Genomic DNA, 22,144 nt, shown 5'->3' with positions numbered 1-22,144 from the left:
TTGCTCAATTACAGTATTTTTATTGATAATTAATGAGCACTGCACCCATCAAATAATGACATAAATGACATTAAATAAATTCAATTGACATTTTGACAACTGGTAATAGCTGGTTTGTAGAGAAAGTGTAGACAAGCTGTTAGCACATGGTGGGAGAAAATAAATGTTATCCCACCATTACAAAAATCTCCATAAGATTTTATCTCTATGATCATTTTGATGTTTTTACTTGCACGTTATAGTACCTTAAATATATGAGATAATCCAGTGTTTTTCAAGTTGTGTATCAGTGCTGACCATTGATGGAAGAAGTGCTCAGAAGTACTCTACCCTGCCTTTAAAATTATACTTCAATAATAGCACAAAATATATTAAATGTGCCAAAAATGTTGTTGTTCTTACAAAAATCTAATTATAGTTACAATAATGCAAGAATATGATATAATATGTACATGACAAAGAATTAAGAACTAGAAAGTAAAAATCGGGTAAACTACAAACAAAGGAAGCATAACTATGACTAAGGTACAGCTAAGAAGTAAGACAAGCAGAACTGAGTGAAATGTAAACATGACCATGATATAAAGTGGCATGTCAGATATAGTGCAGAATATTCAACACAGTGCAAATGAGTAACAACGGTCACAACTTGTATGTAGTGGAGCACACAGTGTTTTTTACAACACTAGTAGAGCTATATGTCAAAAATAAACTCTGCTACAACAGCCTTGTTGTTCATATTATCTGTAAAAAGCAGCTTGATGTTTACCAAAATCACACTTGCTATAATGTAAACTGTAGCGCTACATTTTCCGAGGCGTTCCTGAAGGCAGCAGCAGACCTGCCACCCCGCCTCCCTGGAGCTCAGAGTCTCCAGACAAAAGGCGACCAGACCCGGCTTCTCTGCTCCACATCCGTGACAGAGGCGGTGAATGTAGACTCAGGTATCAGCTGCCTTTAAAATAGTTCAAGTCTCAACCCAGCGCACCGCTTTTCTGCGTGTTTTTTCCCCTGAGAACATGGTGAGTAATTGAACTCTGCGGTTTATATTACTATAGCTGCTCATCATTTATTTAGTTGCACTGGAAACTTGGGAAACGTTAGCTAAGCTGCTTTGCTCTAGTATTTTTTGTTTCATCCGCTATTTTATCGTTATACATGCTTCCAGTGATGCACTATAGGCCTTATTATTGAGTATTACTATTCATTTGCTCAATACTAACAGTATAAAATCATTTTTTCCACTGTTTATGTGCTCTTCTGGCTGAGATGCTCCAACATGGGAGTCAGGAGAAGTGAGCTGCTGCTTAACTAACCCAACTTCTAAATATCTGTCTTAATGGATTCATCACATGCTTTCATTAAAGGTGATTCTTTATTGGCCTTCACAGGGGATTATTTGATAGTTGCCCCACTTTTATCCCACGTGGGGGCTGGTGTATAGCAACATGGATTACATCCCATTTTGAGGTCACATTAAACATCAACAAAAAAAGAGGCTCTGCAGTTTGATGAACACACGTAACGTGATTATTCTGGTGACAGGGGAGCGGTGATGGCTGCAGGCAAGGTTGTCTGTTTCTTGTGGCCGTTATTGGATTAAACAATACAGATGGGCAGGCAGCAACTTGGCAAGCGATACTCGACTGGTAAATGGAGCGTCACAATCCACCTTTTGTCTTTTATTGTTTCTGCATCCCATCCAGCTCCAACTGACCACATCACAGCAACACTTCAACCAGTCAGGTTCATGTTTTCTTATTGTAACTGGTTTAATGAGCTTAAGCTGGCCTGAAACCGTCACACGCACGGTTTCATCTTTCCCACGGCTTTTGAGATGGTTTGCTTGTACTTGCCAGCTATTTCACTTACCTTTGGTTTTTTTCCATCTCAGTGGGCTGAATAGGCTACTTCAGATGCCAGTTGGATCAAGGTTTATTAGCACAATTCTGTATTTCTGTACTTAATCCCATTATTAATTTAAATGAACAAATATTTGACACCCATGTCTGTTTTGTTGTTCGTTTGGCGCCATGTCAGGGACCTTATTTTACTTTCATGCAAATTGGATGATGTGATATTTGGACTGGCAGGAAACAATGACCTCTTTGTGGCTGACAGTGTCAAACTGTCAAAATAGGACAAATGCACATAGAAAATCTATTATAAACAAGCAAACTGTTCAAAACCTGATGTTCAGGAGCTAAAGATATATGTGATTCCATTGTGGGAACTGTGGCTGGTTTATTATCTGTCCGTGCCAAACCGAAAAATGCTGTTAACCATGAGGACAAAACTGTGTAGGTTGTAGAATATTGACTTTAGTTAAGGTGCCCTATTTTCATGTTTTTCTCTTTCAGGTTCACTATATAGATAAGATACAATCTGTTAGTATGTATCGTATTGCTGCTCAGGTTTTAAGAGTTGATCCTTTCCCTGATAAGAGGTCATTTGAGTGCAGTCATGGGGTTGTTGGAAACTGTTTCCAGCTCCTGTACGCTCTCGCAGCTAATTGTTTTCTTGCCATCTAACTATGTGTATGTGTGTGTGAACCAGGAATCGCAGTGGACAACAGAACCACTGTCCAGATGGCATGAAAACAGCAGCGCTCAGCGCCCACTCCAGATTCCACTCGAACATTTTGCCACAAAGCATCGTGTTGTTTTTTTTGTTAAATGACTTTCTCAAGAGCAATCATTATTTTTACTGAGCAGCTCTTTTACACAGATTGAGCTCAATTAAAAAGCATCAGCATTTGGCTTCATGCGGGTTTTTATCGCTCTTTTCTGTGGTGCTGATGAGTGTTCCGATTTAGAAAAGCCTTTGTTGGCGTCAGTACTATTGTCAGAAACTAGTACGTGCTCAGGTTTGTTTTTTATGCTTGCACAGCTGCGTGTGTTTGTGTAGCTGAGTTCTGTAAAGTAAGCAAGTACAGGAAATGGTCTGATGAGAGAATGTGCCACTTACTCTTCATCTGTCTGTGGGACGTTTCTGCTATGGGTGCATCTGCTGACTTTTAACAGGCATTCATTACAAATCGCCGAAGTTCTGTCGTTTATGCCCTGTTACAACTGTAATTTTTCAGGTTTGGTCATTACTCCCTATGAAGGCTGGGGGATTTAACTTGCACTTGTTTAAAACCGGCTTGACCACTCTATGCATGTAATCTGTATCTAAATCAGCATCTTGTCTTACCTTGTTTGTGGTGACAAAGACCATTGAAGCTTCAAAATTTAAAAAAAAATCTATATATCAATGCCAACATGCTGATGTTAAAGTATGAAGTTTCCCATCTTTACCATTTTATTTTTGGTGTTTTAATTGGCTGTCTTCTGCTAATTAGCACAAATTACAACTGAGGCTGGTGGAAGTGGCATACGGTTGTAGTCATATTTATATGTACACCAGAGTATAAAATAGTGATCTAATGATGACTGCACATGGATGTCTTGGAATCTCAGATGTTTTTGCAAATTAACCTGAGAGGGACGTGCATGTATGTACCAAATGTCATGACAATCCACTCACTAAGGATACAGTATGTCAGCCACATTGTCGTGTCTACAGATACTCAGAGATGCCACCAGTTTGGAAAAAAAATTCGATCTTTTCAGTGCTGTGTGGTGGAAAAATTGTGCAATTAATTCACCATTTTCAAATTACCCCAAACTACATTATCCTTGGCAACATATTTATCCATGTTGATATATTTGCAGTAAGCTGGTTGATTGTATTTGCATGGCCTATTTATTTGTGTCCAGCTCTGCTACTTTATCTCCTGTCTAATCTCAGAGGCAGATGTCAGATATGATTTTCAGGCTTTTTTTGCGGGTAAAGCAGATTGTGCAGCATTAAGACTTAAGGGTAAATTCTGTGCAGAGTGACGACAGCGTGATTTGACACTTGGAGACGTGCAGGACAGGTGTCCAAACACAGACATGCACACAGTCATGTCATCTCACACCTACTCACTGTGACAGTAATCCTGCAGACTGGGATGGAGGAGTGGTGCCGGTGCATCACATAGCTGCTACAGCAGCGATAACCCCATTCTGCCCAGCATCCATCTCTGTCATGAAAGGGAATGTGGAACTAGCTGTCTGTGCAGGATTTCCTGAGGCAGTGATGCTGGTTAATCCGTGGTTAGTGGCGTGTTTAGCTTCGACGGATGCTCAACTGTAGGTTAATTAAAATCCCAATATTTGACAGAATTTCTGTGACAAGTTGCCTGAGCTGTTCTAAAATAGCAACATCTAAGCTTTTAGAAACTATGATTGATGCATCAGTTCATTATCTTGGCAACGTAAGGGACACCTTTTTGACTGGACGACAGGGTGGGCGGTTCTCATCTTTAAAATGCAGAGCTGAGGTTGTGTTAAAACTATCAATGCATCACACTTTCCCTGGGAAAGCCTTTTCTAAGCATCGTCATACATCTGTAATGACGTTCGTACTGTCAACTTATTATTTATCTTCTTTGTGATTGTTCATGTGTAAGAATAAAGGCACAGCCCAGGTTTGGAGATGGGCCAGTTGAGGAGTGGTTTGGGTGTCATCTCTGATGTTTGCAAATGATATCAGTGTTCTGGCTTCACTGGAATGTGACCTTGAGTTCATCAGAGCAGTTTGCTATTTAGTGTCACAGCCGGGATGAGGGCGAGCTCTTACAAATCGCACTTGATGGTTTTTTTTACATCTTTTGCAAAATATTGTGTTTTACAGACCTTTTGCAAAGAGTCAATCATTCCAGGTAAACATGTGTATTCTACTAAAGAGAGCAATTCAGGAAAAGACCACTGCCCAGATTACAAAGGAATCTGTCAGCGCTAAGTGATTTAACAATTCTACTTAACTAATGCCAATGGAAAATATCTAGGCTGAATCAGAAGCAATGTCAGAAACAGAAATGGCTGTGTAGGGGAGATAAAACTAGATAAGGGGCAGTCATATTTTAAAGAAGTGGCAGTTTCACCTAAAAATAAAAAAATCATACACTGACAGCAGTTTGACAATAACTCACAGGTCAGGAGTTTAATCTGACAAATATGTGTGAGGTCATATGAATCTTGTGTCAGGTGAGACTGTATGCACAATAGACACAAAGCCAAGAAGCGGATTACAATAAACAACAACCCTTTTGTTGGAGTGTTTTCACAGCAGCTCACGTTTGCTGCGAGTCCTTTTTCATAATCCTTGATGATTTGTTGAGATTTCTGACCACAGCATTCAGTGCAGCAGCACAAGGCTACAATGTGTTTGTTTCATGAAGCACCTGAAGGGATCATCAGTAGCTGTCCTGCAGTTTCCTCTTTTCTCACCTTCAAACTAGTAGGATGTCGCCTCAGGACATGTGACTGTTTATGACAATCTCTGTATTTCAAAGAGCCTGAATCACATGAAAAAAAAAGTGAATATCTGGGGATTATTTCCTGTGTCTTTGCAAGTTTTTACACTGGCAAAGAATTTAGTAGTCACAAAAATAAAACAGACCCATATACCACAGCCAAAGGAATGTCCAATTGATAGGTCAGGAGCCGTTCAAATGTATTTTGAATTTGTCCATCCACATTCATGTCACATACTTAGGATTATAGCTCTGTATTTATGTACCATGCTCAGGCACATGCCATGTCATTTTATTGAAAAAATCTTTGATCAGTTACTGGTTGTGCTGCACTGATGTAAGTCTGAAATCATATGACATCATCTGACAGAAGCGTAGCTGATGTAAAGCTGCTGCATTAACTGTCCCTTTGAAGGTGGTGTTGTCTGCACCAAAGCTAGTGTTTGCAAGCAAAAAGTCCAAGGCAGCAAATCCAGACTGTTTATCTACAAATCAAAGGATTAATGCCATTTTAATAACACATCTTTCAGTAGAAATCCAGTTACTGTCAACAGCTTTTTATACGTAAAGCTGTCAATTCTTTTAGCCTACTTTTATACATACTAATCTATTTCTCTCTGCTCAGTTTTAAAACACTGTGCCTCTCTCTGTACTAACTCTCCTCTGTGTGGTTGGTTGTACTTCTTCCATGAGATTTCCACTGTTTTTTTTTTTTTTTTTTTTCCAAGTCTGGTGTCAAATAAAGCATCTGTTTGAGGGATTATATAGCAGCCACAGGGTTCATAATGTTACAGTAAAATTCCATGTTTAGATTCTAAGATTTAGTGAAACGGCTTCTCACTCCTTTTTTGCCTTTTCTGTGTTTACAGCATGAGGGGATTTCTATAGTCTCTAGAATAGGGACTTTTGAGTCTTTTGGAAATCTTTGATTTTAATGTTTTTACTTGCATTTTATGTGAAAGAAATCTTTACAGTGTGAGACACTACTTTGGACATTTTTTATAGCTTAATTTTGTTTGATACAGTTTACATCATGAATATCTCTTCGAGACATAGGAATGCAACAAGATGTGGATGACTGAGAATCTACACAGATTTCACAGACATTTCACATTACTTTCTGTTTATCATAATATAGTTAAGACTGTAAGGAAAACTATCTATGAACTCATCATACAGTGGTTTTTGTTGATGGATAAGAAGACGAGTGACTCTACTGTAGTCTACCAATCAGGGGATGTGCAATTGAGTGAGGATGTTTTACCGAGCCTGTTTTAGGCAATAAAATCTGCTTTTTATATTGCGTGATGGGCCCATGTTGTGTGGATTTGATGTAAGCCTACATGAAAGTTCCCTCTGTAAGGAGATCAGCCTTAGATATTTAACCTTGCATATATTCTACCGTGTGACCGTGAAACTAAGCAGTGAAAAACAGTCCAGCATCGACTAAGCTTAGGACTTAGGGGCCATGGTTTTGTTATGGCTGTATTTGTTTGAGCTTAAAAAGTGGATACATCAAAACAGACATCGAGACAGGAGGATGGCAAAAAATTTACATCAACCCCTGACTGTCCCATGGTCTTTGATAGTTTTGCTACTGTCCCAATATTTTGGTGGCTTATTAAAATGACATTAGTATCAAGTTCTTCCGCTTTCATCTCATAGGGCACTTTAACAACAATCTTTAAGCACTGTTGAAGAGAATAGCATAGAACACATGCTTTTATATGTGTTATGATAATGCTAAGCGCAATTATCATTTTTGCACTACTGTAAATTTATGTATATATTGAGTTATATTTAATTTTATTACTACTATTTTTTTCCTCCCTGTTCCTCTTTCTGTAGTTTTTTTATTTTTTACTATTCTCTTCCCATATTCCTATGGTGACACCAACAGCCGAAACCAAATTCCTTGTATGTTGTGTATGTACTTGGCCATTAAAGCTGATTCTGATTCTGATGTCATATGACTTACTGGAGGGATTTGTCTGAGTGGTTCCTCCTTTGTGTCTGTGTTTAATGTAACTCTCTGTAATGTCCTTTGTAGCTGAAGGTCTTATATGGTTTGGCAGTGGAGAGTGCTGCAAATAAATGTCCCTCTTTAACTGTTCAACCATATTTGTTCTTGAGAGTCAGGTGGTTGGCAAATTGCTTTACTGTTTTCATCACCTGTCTTATGATCGAGGCTTTGAAGTGTGGGTTAGGGTTAGTTGTTCAGTTTCTGCCTGATTTGATTTTCCGCTGTAGCAGAGGCTGTTCTGATGCTGCTGATGTTCCCAGCTTTCCTACAACAGTGTCCCTGTGTGTATTTCTGTGCTGTTGCAAAGTTCGGCTGTGGGCTTGCTGAGTAAACCCTGTTTGTCGGTTCTTAGAATGGTGCTGGTATTTAAGGAGTTTTCCTTTATATTTTCTGCCAATGGTTCAACTGTTTTGTGCAGAGAATCACCTGATGTAACTGGCACACAAAGGTGTGGTGAAACAACTCTGTCATTTGTAATAGGGACCGATCAATGTCGGGTTTTCAGGGCTGATGCCGATTATTGGTAATCACGAAAGGCTGATGACCAATTTTTGGAACCGATATACATTGCATGTAATGCTTTACCAGCAGTGATAACAGAGAACCTGTTGTTCATGAATAGGCTTTTCACTAATAAGGGTGACTATAACTAAATATGTAAAATAGAAAAAGGAGGAGTTACGACGCTCTCTTCTGTTTATGTGGCTGAGATTGATCAGTTTGTCTCCTGCAGTTACGTTTGCTGTTCTCTATTTTCTTAATTCTTTCACTCTTCTACCACTTTTATTGTCCGCTAAAGTCCATATCTTAAAGCATTATTATTTCCTGTTTTTCATACTCTATTTCAAGTTAATCTGTGACTGGCTTCTAACTTAGCTGTTAGCATAGCCTTAGCCACTGTGAGAGAAGCTCATCTCCTGGTTTGCGGCAGCGACTTTTGTTTCTTGTTCAGTTTTTACAGTCTCTGCTTGAGAGGCATTTCTGAGATCACAGAGTGACAGCAGACAGAGAGGAGAGGCAGCATCAGATCAGAAGTAGTGCATTTAATTCATCAATAATCTGTCAACAATTTAATGTTACCAATAATCGAAAAATTCCAAATATCGCCCACAACAATCGGCCAGGTCCATAATCGGTTTATCCCTAATTTGTATTCTTTTCTAATCATTTCTGTACTTTCTTCTCTTCCCTTCTTCAGTCTCTACATGCATAACCACCTGTAAGAAGACTGCTCCTCCACCAGTGCCACCCCGTACAACCTCCAAGCCCTACATCTCTGTGACAGTACAGAGCAGCACAGAGTCGGCCCAGGACAACTACTTGGACCAGCAGGACAGGAGATCAGAAGTCAACAGCCAGTCTAGCCACGCTCACAGCAACTCTTCTGACAGCCTCGACAGTACCCGTGCCAACAGCCTGGCCCGGGGTATTTCCCGTCCTCCGCACATCATCCCCACTCCCATCGCTACCCCTGAGAGAGCCTATCGCCCCCGCCACCGCCAATGCTTCCACTGAGACAAGTGACTCAGTAGCCCAGCATGAATCTGTGAAATCAGGATTAAATAAATTGAATCTAGTGGCAGAAGAGCCCCTAGTAGCCCCGGTACCCAGGCGGAAACTGTCCTCCATTGGCATACAGGTAGGCCAAAGGCTGTTAAACCACAGTTGCACTATCCATGGTTTGTAGAGTTCAGCTAGTGTTGTTACTACACATGAAAGCATAGTAAAACAACCAGTGCCATGCCACATTAGTCACATTGCTGTTTGAAGTGTAACTCCTCCTGCCTGTTGAGCTTGAATCCAGGAAAATATCATTTTGTCTATGATCCAAAAGTGTGTAAGCTGAAGTCCAAAAGTGTGCTTGCAAGCTAAAGGTGTCATTACTTTGAACGCTGCTCTGTCATTACAGCTGACTGGCTGTGATTAGAGCTGGATGTATGCTGGAGTATTGAAGACAAAAATGCATATTTGTGGTCCCTCCACAACCACTGAAATAGCAGAGTTTTTATCCATTTTCCAGATCCTGCACATTAACAGAACTCTATCCAAGTGGGCATTAATCATGACATTTGATTGAAAACCCAGCCCAAATTATAGAGATATTTTCAGAATTTTCATGCAGATGTTTTGGTTTGTTTCTTGGAAATTCAAAACCCTGCACAACTGTGCCTATGCTAGCTAGCAGCTATTGATTAGAGGGTCTGGAAGACAATTCACAAATGCAGTTTTGACCAGGCTACTGACTTTTTTTTATTGTATCACTGTTTATTCCTTGTAAGGTTGACTGTATTCAGGAAGTTCCACGAGAGGAGACCCCACCGCTGACCAAATTTCAGTCAATTGGAGTACAGGTGGAGGACGGGTGGCAGTAAGTCCTCTTCCTGTCCTTGTAACAACGTGAGGAATTTATATTATAGCCACACACACTGCTCTGACTGTTCTTTCCCTTTACTGGAGCTTTGTAGATGTGAAAACATCTCAGTGTCTTTGTGTGTCGTGATTGTGATGTTGAAGCACTTTCCTGACATGAGCATTTACTATTTAAAGATTCCCTCCAGGTTGTAAGGCATAAAAATTCTCTGTTTTAAATTATAGTTAGTGTGTATGTTTTTTGGTCTCATTGTTATATGCAGTGTAGACTTCAGTTTATTTTTTGTTTAAGTTGTGCATAAATCCAGGATAAAGTAGTTAACACACAGATTCATGTCCCACACTCCATTTCTCGCAGATGCTTTTGAAAACTGTCAAATTCTGCCCCAACATACATCATTCTGTAGAGTGAGCATCAAACCTCAGAAAGAAGCAACACTGACCAAACACAATTTTAGCTCAAAAACGTTCATCATGTCTTCTTGTTGATACTTTAGTTTCTGATTCTTTTGTTCAGACATTAGGTGAATGGATAGATGTTAATTACCTTGCTTGACAGCTTCTGCGAACACTCTCGCCTTCCTCAGAAGTGTCTCACTGACCGCGGCATTTGCGGCACGCCCTCTATTGGGTGTGCCGCAAATGCCGACTGTCAAAATCTGCCGGCTGACACGTCACGCTGTCAGTGAGATGCTTCTGAGGAAGGCGAGAGGGTTGCCGAAACTGTCAAGCAAGGTAATTAACATCTATCCATTCACCTAATGTCTGAACAAAAGAATCGGAAACTAAAGCAAACACAATTTTGACTGGAGGGAGACTTTAAATATGTCTCTGCTTATAGTGTATTTGAGATCCATTTCTTGTTTGTTGCAGTGTAGTTTACATTCTGTGTTGTGATGTTTTGAATACCAGGAAGTTCTCGGGCACCTCACGCCTTCCTCCCGTATTTTCTTAGTTTCGCATGCTGCGTTTTGAGTTTTGTACTCAGCAGCTGCTGCTTTGAATCCTGGCAGATATTTCCTCTGCATAACCAGCTGAACAAGAGATATTCTGTGTACATATCTCACAGAAACTCTGTCCAAGCTTTTAGTGATGCTGTACACACATTTGATCCATGTGACTATCTCTCAGCTGTGTCAGTTCTGTTTCAAAGATTACCAAAATATGTTTTACCGCATCCCTTTGCAGTCTTCTGCTATTCTTTTCATCCTCCAGTTTTGATAATGCACTCCTAATATTTCATTATCTGGCTGAACTGCTACTTGTAAGCAGTTCCTGAGTGATGTTCAGTCAGATAACATTCATGTTTACCCTGTTCTTCCATTTGCTGTGTGAAAACAAGAAGCTTGACTCCCAGCACTCACAGATCAGTTGGTGCCAGTCTGGGTGCACCATCATCATGTATACAAAGCCCAGTCACTGATACATCCAGTTTATTTATATCTGTATTGACCAGCAGTCAACAGTGACTCTGTGTTGAAATTAAGCCGTCCTGTTTGTTCCAGTAAGGGAGACATGATTCTTGAATAATTTATTGTTTTCTTTTTTCATGTTGCGTGTGGCCAAAATTGAAAGTTCTTGTTCCACTGAAAAGGCCCATTTGTAACCGTGTCACCTTGTTTTGTTTCAGGCTCAGTCGCTCCAGTAGCATGGCTTCAAAACAAGAAACAGACTCAGACACACAAGACATCCCTGTCATATCCTATGTCAATAATGCCAAACCCTTTGAGAAGAAAGTCATGGTGAATAGTGCCAGCCAGTCCATGAGCTCCCCTCCAGGACAAGACTCTTTAGACAACGGAGACCCCACTGGTGACACCTCGTCACCTCCTCCGCCCAGACAGATCCTCAACCGCTCCACCACACGAAGCAGCTCCTCCTCTTTCTCAGAAAGTCTGGATCCAGCCCTGGACCCCTCGTCTCTACCACCTCCAGACCCCTGGCTGGACAGTGGGAATGGGAGTAACAGCAGTGTCCCCCATAGCGGAGGAGGGGGTACACTGTGTCGGAGAGACGGCCACTGGTTCCTCAAGCTGCTGCAGGCCGAGACGGGACGCATGGAAGGCTGGTGCCAGCAGATGGAGCAGGAAACCAAAGACAACCAGCTCTCAGAGGAGGGTAAGGATGGCAGGAGACTCACAGAACTCCATGTCTCTTTGTTAAATGGTCTCTCTGCCAGCTGGAAGAGGTTGCAAGTTACAGTAGAGTTGTGAAGTGGGAGAAGCTATTTCAGGCCTCGTAAATTTTTCCATAGGAAATGTTATATGAGTCAGAGTTGGTCTATTATGACTTGAAATAATACTGAGCCGCCCTCAATCATTGGTCTAAATTCTTAACAATTGCATTGCAACATACAGTGTCAGGGTTCTTGATTTATAATGTCGAAGGTTTGTGTACAGAAAATTTTGAAGAGAGGAAGGAAACTACAACTCCAGTGTGTATTTCAGTAATAAAATTCAGGTTACTGGTCTTAAAAATTTGTCACGAGGGACTAATGCTAGATGAGAGCTATAAAACACAACATAAATCAGCTCGCTTTTAAATCCTGCCTCAGTTTTGATAGATTACAGCATTTGTGTGGTGCCATGTTCTACCAACCCTTTGAGGCCTGAGTGTTTTTGTAATGAGACATGTAGAATAAAGGGTTTTGATGAAATTTCACGAGCATCCTGATGGAACAATGAGTCACAGATGAGGAGTTCAAGGACTGTCAGAAATTTGAAAATCTGATGATTCCTTCTGTCTTAACAGTTTCTGTGAGGCAGTTTGGCATTTACACAGCATGCCTTTTAAACCCACTAGTGGGTTTTGGGGTTTGGAGGGTTAACAGCTGGAACAAACTTGTTAAATTTGCCGTGTTCTGCTTCGTGGGGCTCTGACTGGCTTCTCCTCTGTGGCAGCCGAGGCTCAAGGGTGTTGTAGTAGTTTGACCTGTCCATTCTGGAAAAATTACCAACAAGACATAATTAAGTTAATTAAAACTGCTGCCCATAACTGCAATTTAGAAAGAATCGAGCCACAGACTATTTATGTGGCCTGCAAAGAACACAATAATCCAGATTTACTGTTGCTGAAGGCCTCTATCCAATATCTTGAACCTTCTCTCAGATGTCTGCTGGTGCCTGACTTCAGCACGTGGCTCAGTTATAGGGCTCTGCCTCAGGCCCTACAATCACTCTGTCAGACATACACAGCATGGAGGGGATGAGGCAGTAATACCTGGGGTTACTACACACAAGCAGGCCTGTAATCTGTAGAATTACACAAATCTAATCTGGAACTGATTAAACCTCCAGATTAGATTAGTGCCTTAACATCATCATGAGGCATTCAGCAGTGAGCACACACACAAACACACACTGTACACACAGTATGAAGGCTTTGGATGCTCAGTTTTTATCAGGCATGCTTGATCAATATATAGAGACATATAGTGTGTGTTTATGTCATGGATGTGACCTTAAACAGTAAAGTAGTCAGCCAAGTCAATCTGAATCAAATCTGTAGGCCAGTTCCGGGTCTCACCACTCTATAATCACATTCCCATAACTCTAAAATCCAATGATCAGGTAGGAGTCCCAATTTTTTCAGGACAGATGTTTGTCCTAATTTTGATACAGCAACAGACAAGTGACAGACAGGAGGCTGGAGTATCTATAGAAGCTTAGATTCTTTAAAGAGGATCACATTGTCCAATACACTGTAATCCCCTTCATGCCACCCTGTGGAGTCTTTTGGGTGATGCACTGCAAGGAGCACCTAAGGTTTTGCTCTGTGTGGTTATTTACAAGTCAGAGAACACTAACTGTTGACCCAGTGAGACTTTGCTGCTGCCAGTGATTCAGGCAGGTTGTAGTGTGAATGTGTACGGTGCCACTACGGAATATCTACCTCGAATAACAGGAGGCATCTGTGAAAATAATGTTTGTGTTGCTGATTTTTGTTCCCCTCTCGCTGTAGTGCTGGGGAAAGTCCGCAGTGCAGTTGGAAGCGCTCAGCTCCTCATGTCTCAGAAGTTCCAGCAGTTCCGTGGACTGTGTGAACAAAACTTGGTATGTATATCTCCTCTCTGTGATTCTGACACTCTACAGCCTGCACAGACATGAAACTAAAAGTCACAGCTGGTGTCTCAAAACCATGGCCAAACCAAACCCAGTGCTGCATTTTGGATATCCCATTCTCTGCAAGAACTGCTTGCCTTAATGATCATGAAGGCTTTCACAGAAATGAGAACTAACTAATCTGAGAACAGCTGTGATACACAGCATATTAGGCCTACACAGAATAAGTCATGGGGACCTACCAGCACAAAATACAAGGGACTTATCATAAGCCAGTAAGCCCCTCCCCCTAGGGTGACTTACTTCAGTGAAAATTATAGAAAATTGTAGCCAACTACCAGCACATGACAAGTAGCTTTGTACGTAAGAAACATTGCACACGTGTGATTTCTCCAAAATATCTGGACACAGATCACAGCAATTAGAGCAGCTGCAGGGTGTATCAGAATTAAAGATGTCAGAGGAGGATTCAATTTATGTCTCTCTGGCAATATTTGCAGGCTTTGCCAATACAACTAGCATAAAGGCAGGTGTGGTGAGTAAATGAGGGAGGGAATGATTATGTTGTTGTCAAAACTTGTAGTCCTCTGGATCAGTGTCCTGGCTTTTTCACCTTAGTGTTGATAAGGCATCATTTTTAAGAATTTGTTACGATGTAGCAGAAAATAACCAAACCCTGCTGGGATCTTTTTTTATTGTTGTTGGCGTGATGTTCAGCATACCTGAAGAATCACACTGTTACACAGCTCCCTCTAGTGCTCAATATTCAACAAAGCAGCACTTCTATAAGATGACAACCCCTAGTATATGTAGAATTGTATATGTAAGTAGGTGATAATGCACCAAAATCATCATCACGCTTGATGAATGAAATTACTATTACATTTTACAACAAAAATGGGATTATTAGCAAGATTCCAACTTCAGAATATATTTGTAAAAAGGCCTATAAACAATATACAGTGAAAATAAAATTACCAACTGTCATGCTTTTGGCAAGAGACACCTGCTTTTCAGTCTTTGACAACTCAAACAAACGACACCAGCAATGGACATGAACATCACAGAGTGCACAAAAGATGCAGTTAAAGTGACTGTAGTTGATCATTTTTCTGTCATGTCAAGTGTTTTGTTGCAGAGTTTTACAGGTACACTGCAGGATGTTTGCAATCGTGAGATTGATGTGTGTATGGATACCTCTGATATGGAATGTGACCTCTCTAATTATTAGAGTAACCACCAAATAGCAGCAGGTAGCCTTACATAGTAACAGTGAAAACATATATTTTAAAGTCAATGCTGTAAGCTGCTGTGGTGAGATAAATTGCCACTGTGTCTGAATAACTAAACAAGCTAATGAGAAGATGTTGTCAGCTACACAGACAACAGATTTGGGCTGATTATTGTTAATGAATTATGATGGGTATTATTGTATTCTCGGGCTTCACAGGTGAACTTTAGCCCTTCAGATACACAGCAGCATCTCCTCTGTGGGCTTATTTAAAGGGTCAGTTCAAATTTCGGGTAAAATTAAATAATAACTATAATTCTATAACTTATCGCATTATCCTCACAGTAAATCCCCTCCTGTTACCTTCTCAGAATCTCACTCAAACTGTTTGCTAAAAGCTGGAAACTCTGCCATGCACTTGCACATGCGAGAAATTAACTTAAGTAAAAGTAGTTTTACTGATATTTCTTTTCTCTTGTCTTCATTTAAATATTTCTTATTGAGGTAACCCAAAAATAACAGAAAGTAATCAAATTATATTACTTCATTACTGTGATGCTGGGATGAGGTTAGTGACTATATTTTTACAGGCGTTAGTAATTGGATCGGAATACTTGTTTAAAATAACCCTCCCTACCGTGACCACAGGGGAGGCCAAGGCAAACAGTTTCTGTAAACAAGAAACACAATTTTGTGGCAGATTGTTTTTAATAAAAGATCACTCGAACAAACTAATCCAGGATGAGTCTACGTTTTAGTCAAGCATCCAGGAGCTCCTACAGATCGCAGGTACTTCTAACCTGAGTTTTCCTTCTCTTCCTATGGCAGCTTCAGCAGAGGTGAAACTACAATGCAGCAACCTCAGCTGCCGAGGTTGCAGTGATATAATAAATATGTAGAAAAGAAATTACACTATGTCCAGCAACTGACCCACAAATATCCCATCCACTGTCCTGATTGTCACATATCATCTGGACACATCTAGGTTAAAGTATTTTTAGAGATTAACCTAGTTTTACTCACCAAAATCATTAAGTAAAGTTTGACTTTTACATATTTTTTTTTTTAAATTACCATGATAATTTTAAAAAATATGCCTTTTAAATCTGTCATTGTCTCGACTACTTTAAGGCCCATCACCAGTTTAATTGCTAAATTTTCAGAGCCATTGGCAATTTTGTGGAGCTTTAAAAGTCTTCCTCCCTCAAGGACAGCACGTACACTTGAAAACAGGTTAAATACACACGGCAGCCCATAACAAGAAGTGATACAGACGTATACTTGGATAATGATTTCTGACAAGTTGATTTACATGCCGTGCATAAAGGACAACCTACACCAAACTCAACATAGAGTAAAGGCAGAGTAAACTGTCTTCAACCTGTGAAGGCTTTTAGAAATCACTTTAGTTCAGGTGTGAAAATAAAGTCTGCTTTTATAACTGGCAATGCTGCTGACTTTATAAAAATATTTAATGCATTCCTTGCAGTAACATTCACTACAGTCATTCTCCTCATATGCTGTTCTTTCATTTTCATCCCCTTGTCCCTCCTCTGGTCAGAATGTGAATGCCAACCCACGGCCCACAGCCCAGGACCTGGCTGGCTTTTGGGACCTGTTGCAACTCTCCATCGAGGACATCAGCCTCAAGTTTGATGAGCTCTACCATCTCAAGTCCAATGACTGGCAGCCCGTTCCATCTGCGGCTGCCCAGTCGCCCCCTGAGCGGAAGGTACTTCCCACCCCTGCTGCCCAGTGCCCTGGCTGGGGTAGGAAAGCCGCCGAAACCGGCCTCTCTCCTCCCACCACCACCACCATTCCTCCCACTATTTTTTACCCCCGTCCCTGCGTGGGATGAGCTCTAACAGGGCCCTCCTGTCCAATGTAAAGGGGCCAGAGAGATCCCTCTAGGCATGCATGGGAAAAATCCTCTCAAAGAGGGCTGTCGTTGGTCTGCTTCAAGTGCAAAGCCCTGCTTTGAGCATGCATGTGCCATTTTCTGATGTGTGTGTTCCAGTGGAGCATGGCGAAGATGCGCTGGCTTATGTGACAGAATGCAGTCTTGCTTTTGCTCTTTAAATATCTACGTTTGTGTGTCCTGCGTTGATTGGTAGTTGGTAACCCTTTGTCCAGTCTGTGGTATGTGTTTCTGTGCATGTGTTTTCAGCTTAATGGATCTTTTAAACCGTTGCTTAGATGCTTTTACTTTGTGTTGCTTTTCATTATTAATACCTTGACTGTGTGTCTTGCGATCCTTATATTGTGATTTAAGTTTACACCAATGTGCCCATCAATTCATGTTACCATTTCATGTCTTTGAAAAGTGTCATTCAAATGACTGTTTTTCTCAATGTTTACCTGTTTTTAACTGTTGTCTATACTCAGTGTTTTTGTGTTTGTCATCTGAAATCACTAAATCAAGCTTTTAATGAAAATGATCAGCTTTGGCATAATGTCCTGTCAAAGTCCTGTCTGCCAAACCTGTGTGAACAGATACAGCCAGCTGAGGACAGTTTTCTTATTACATTCTCTCACTGTTCGGTGTCTCTTTTATCTCCTTTTTCCTCCATTCACACATTGCTCTCTCCCCCTCTGTCATGTGTCATCACTCCAACACAGCAGGAGGAGGAGAAAGCGGCCCCTCCAGCGTCAAAGAAGCCTGGTAAAGGACGACCGTTGCTGGGCCGTGAGAAGAGCGCCGACTCTTCTTCCACCTCTTCTTCGGCCTCGGCAGAGAAGCAGAGACAAGAAGCTCGCAAGCGACTGCTGGCTGCTAAGAAGGCTGCCTCGTTTCGCCAGAACTCCGCCACAGAGAGCGCAGACAGCATCGAAATTTATGTCCCCGAGGCCCAGACTCGCCTCTGAGAGAAACGATGAGGGACAAGGATGTAAGGGTCGGATCAAAGGACAGATAAGTGTCACTGAAACACCTGGATGAAGGAGAGGATTTTTTTTTTGGAATGCAAATGAGCTAATCTGAGTAAAGACGGATAGAGGTGGGGGAAGGAGAGATTCCCAGAGAATGGGGTTTGGTTTTTTTTGACACATTCATATGATTAAAGGCTGGTCCTGGTGGCATCAAGTACTATTTAATGAAACTGAAACACTGATTTTTTTTTTTTTTTGTGGACCCAACAGACTATGAAGCAGGAGACTCCTCATTTGAGGCTGCCATTGAAAACCTCAGCTGATGAACGTTGTCACTTCTTGTTACTATTCTTGATATCATAAAAATTGTTAATGAAGGTATTGTTATTATGACAATTATATCCTAAAGAATCTATATGAAGACTGGTTTAAACATTATTGTATCTTGGCTATAAGATCTATTAAGTGGACAGAAGGCAAGCATTAATGCTTTTCTGTCTCCCATCGTCCTGCTCTCTTCCCAGATCATTGGCCATCTTGTAGCTTTGCACAACACCACCTTGTGGCCATCACACACACTACAAGCTCACCTATGTATGTCTTCCTTGTATTTGTTTACTTTATTCATCCTTTGATTTATATAAAAGTCCATTTAGAACAGATTACTCTGAATATTTTTGGTATGATGAAACTGAAAGTCAGGTTTGAAGGGGTATTATATAGTTCCTAGCAATTAACTCTGTGTGTCTTTCAGAATGTTTTGTGTCAAATGTTTTAAACGCTGATGAGAATCTGTAAGTTGAGTTTCTTAAAGGTTTGAATGAAAGCACATCCCAATATTAGCCAAGACCGAGCATGAGGATCTCTAATTTCAGGAATGATAATGACCACAATGTTATTTTCTTTGTTGGGGAAACATCTCTTAACTCCTTCTTTATTTTCTCTCTTCCATTAACTATTGGTTTTCATGTTTGTGCTATGACTGCAGACATGCAAATATGTCAGGATTTTTGTTCCATCTATTTAATACTTCTTTAAGTGCTTTTATTAGCCTCACTTAGCATTCAACTCGTACATCTCAAATGAATCTAGGGCTTTTATCAAAGTCATGCAGCAGGCTGAGTATGCAGGTTAATGTTTCCTAAAACGTTTTGATTTATTTTGCTTCCCATCACTCAACAAAATCGATCTGAGTTCTTTGTTACTGTCATTGTTTCCCCCTCTGAACAGTACATAAAGTAAATGCACTTTTTTACTAAAAGCAAAACTTTCTAATTAAAGCATTACATACTTTAGTCGTTGTGTTTTCATCATTTATTCAATCCTGCTTGCTTTTTTTTTCCTCACTGAAGACTGCATAAGCCAAAGATGAATTGACAGTTTAAAATTCATCTCATGGATTTAAATGTCAGTAGCAGGGAACTCAACAGTCGACTGTAAAAACAGATTAAGTGGACTGTAGCCACAGCAACATATGTATTACAGATTTAGCATTTTGATGTGCACATGCCCGGAAGCTTAAGCAGAACTTCCCGTCACCTCAACAACACTGAGTAATTGCTTTGGAGAGTTCAGAACCAGGACCCTCCTCCTGTGGCTTAGAAACTTGCATCTTGAAAAGTTTCATTTCTGACCTCTGGAGGGCAACAGTGGTTAATTTTCAATCAGTTTGTTTATACTGTATGCATACAAAGAAAAGGCATTCATTCTAGGAGAACATCCATCCCTGCTCTGCTTTTCATTATGGGGTCACGTTGTGTTAATTGCTCATATTTATCTAAGTCCATTTTACAAAACAAAGAAGTCTGAAGCAAGGCCTCTTGGTTGTACACGTAGACTCACTTTACACAAGAAACACATATCCAACAGTAAAGGCAACAATTCAGATCGACCACTGCTGTTTGTCTTCCACTCACATTTGGTTTCCTCCAAATGGTAAGCAAACAATCCCAGACTTTCCTGACGTAATTAGTTATGTTAAATTGTTGCAATGTCACTCCATTGCTTTGGCTGCTGCATTGCAATTTCTCACCCACTGTGACCCAAAAGTGCAGCCTCAGGCTTTGAATTGGAAAAGCCCAATAACCACCATTCTTACTCTGACTTGGCGAGAGCTTTCCCTTGATGGCCGGCCATTGTTTGCCTGTTGTGTTTGCCTGCTGGGGACGACTCTCAGCAAGGAAAATGGCTCAGGGGTGTCAATAGCCCATTCCCCCCCGGCTGCTGTCAATACCCCCTTTCAATCTGACTGGGGTGGATAGCATAGTTACCACCTGGAGGCCTTTTGTGTGACTCAAACTGGGTCATTGGCTTGATTTAATTTCTGACTGCCAGGAAAAAGTTGTCTGACAAGTTGTTTTTCTGAAATAAGCATATCTGTTCGTCTCTTGGAAACACTTAGTCGATATATATCAACATCTAGAATTGAATTTCTCCCCCATATGCCTCCATTGCCATCTTTATGAATATTTTAATATTTTACACAGTTTGATGTCATGTCGTTTTCTTTTCTCTATTTTCCCTAAATATTTTTTTTAGACTCAAATAGTGTTGTCAACATTCCTCACACAAAACTATAAGTCTAAGCCTGATTTGAATGCCGATCAAAAGCTATGCAGCATCTCAAATGTGCTGAGGGAAGGAAAGCAAAAACACAGAGGAAGCTGTTCTATGATCCAACCATCACGAACTGAAAGTCAACACTTTCCCAGCCTGCTGATGCTTTGGATGTGTAAAATGCCAGGAGATGTCAGTGACATGCTTCAAGAGTCAGAAAAGAAAGCTCGTCTCATACATTCAAACAAGGGTTTCCTCCAATACACACACATATCGTTGGGACACACCTAGGTCTATTTCCTGGGTAGGGTTATCCACGATCCACACAGCTGCACAGTAGGGGGGAGTGCTGCCATAAAACCATTGATTCGGGGGTGATAATGGCTCCCATACATATGGGTCTGATGGTTTTCAGCTTTTAAAGTGTCGTACTGAAAGTGTATGCTTGAACAGCAGTCTGTGGTTGGGTAAAGTTTAAATTTCAGATTTGTTTTTTGGCCCTTTGATCCAGTTATACTCTTTCTTGTGCCTCCTGAAAATAAATATTTTTAAGCACACATTAATTTGAAAAAGCAGGAAGAGAAATTTACAACACAGTAATGGTCAAAATTATACCACGTGATAGGTTGCACCTTTTGTTTTTCACTTCTTTCTTTAGAAGTTGGTTAAATTCTGTAGAAAGTTTACCTACCATTGAAGATTATCGTGTATATTTGCCACTTTTAGGGGCATTCTTGGACTGAAAAATAGGTTTGATTTGTACTCTGGACAAGAGAAAGAGTTTACCTCAGCTGGGACACCAGTGAATCTTCTCCCATACAGTACTCTGAAGGCCTGCTTGCAAAAAAAAAAGAAAAGAAAAGAAAAACAAGCTCATTAGCATCTCTGCTTTGTTCCACTCAGCTGGGCATAAAACTGGGTAAGGGGTGAGGGGCAGGGGCTATTTTCTTACCACAAGAGGTATGATGTAGCAAAAAGTGTCAGTGCAAATATTAGAACAAATATTTTATGAAACAAGCACATATTTTAAAGACTAGAGTCTGTTCATTATAATACTCTATAGGCTATGTGTAATTCAGGGTTTTGTGGGGTTTAGTTTTTAAAGCAGGGTTGTGCTGTCTGAGACAAAGTTGTGAGTGGGTGTGCTGTTCATAAAATGAGATTTACCTAGATTCTTTGTCGCTATACTCTGGTAACATTTAAATTATATGTGCAATACTGAATAAAAGGGTTCTTTGATATTAAGATGAAACTAATAATCTTGCATTTCTCCCCCTGTGCTTCTTAAAGTCGTCCTCTAAACCCGACTAAAATCTCCATCTTTTACAATGCTGTAGACCTATTTATACTATTTCAAGGTTGTTCAGATGTATAATGCAGAGACATAACGTTCAATAAAATGCACACAATACTTTCTCAAAAAGTTCATCATGGCTGTATTTGATTACTGTTGTACTGTTGGATGTTTGCTGCTTGTCAATGACTTTTCTTTCAGTGACCATTTTAAAAGAATCCTAGCACTCAATATGTTTTTTATTGTTCAAAAAAACCTGCTAGATATGAAAGTGAGTTTTTGCTTTTGAGCCACAGAGCAGTGACAGGAGGTAAATTGGGACAAATAGCCATCAAAGACTGCATTTAAATGGTTACAAGTGGGGAAATTACAGTTTTGTGTTGTGCTATATACAAAT

The 22,144-nt window shown here is 40.4% G+C and overlaps 1 protein-coding gene across 1 annotated transcript in view; it reads left to right on the top strand.

The window, feature by feature from the left end:
- The window catches only part of dlgap4b (discs, large (Drosophila) homolog-associated protein 4b), a 112,362-nt gene extending 93,170 nt beyond the window's left edge, over positions 1 to 19,192 (top strand). Inside the window, 7 exon segments of the mRNA XM_035946404.2 lie at positions 8,566 to 8,840; positions 8,842 to 9,006; positions 9,647 to 9,735; positions 11,368 to 11,855; positions 13,698 to 13,789; positions 16,591 to 16,761; positions 17,649 to 19,192. Coding sequence (XP_035802297.1) covers positions 8,566 to 8,840; positions 8,842 to 9,006; positions 9,647 to 9,735; positions 11,368 to 11,855; positions 13,698 to 13,789; positions 16,591 to 16,761; positions 17,649 to 17,894 — 1,526 coding nt within the window. The 3' untranslated portion in view covers positions 17,895 to 19,192.
- The last annotated feature ends 2,952 nt before the right edge of the window (positions 19,193 to 22,144 follow it).

This window comes from Amphiprion ocellaris, chromosome 5 (assembly GCF_022539595.1).
Source record: "Amphiprion ocellaris isolate individual 3 ecotype Okinawa chromosome 5, ASM2253959v1, whole genome shotgun sequence".
In the NCBI taxonomy this organism is placed as follows: Eukaryota; Metazoa; Chordata; class Actinopteri; family Pomacentridae; genus Amphiprion; species Amphiprion ocellaris.
Note: the sequence above shows the minus strand (reverse complement) of the source record. Positions and strands in the feature narration are given on the sequence as shown.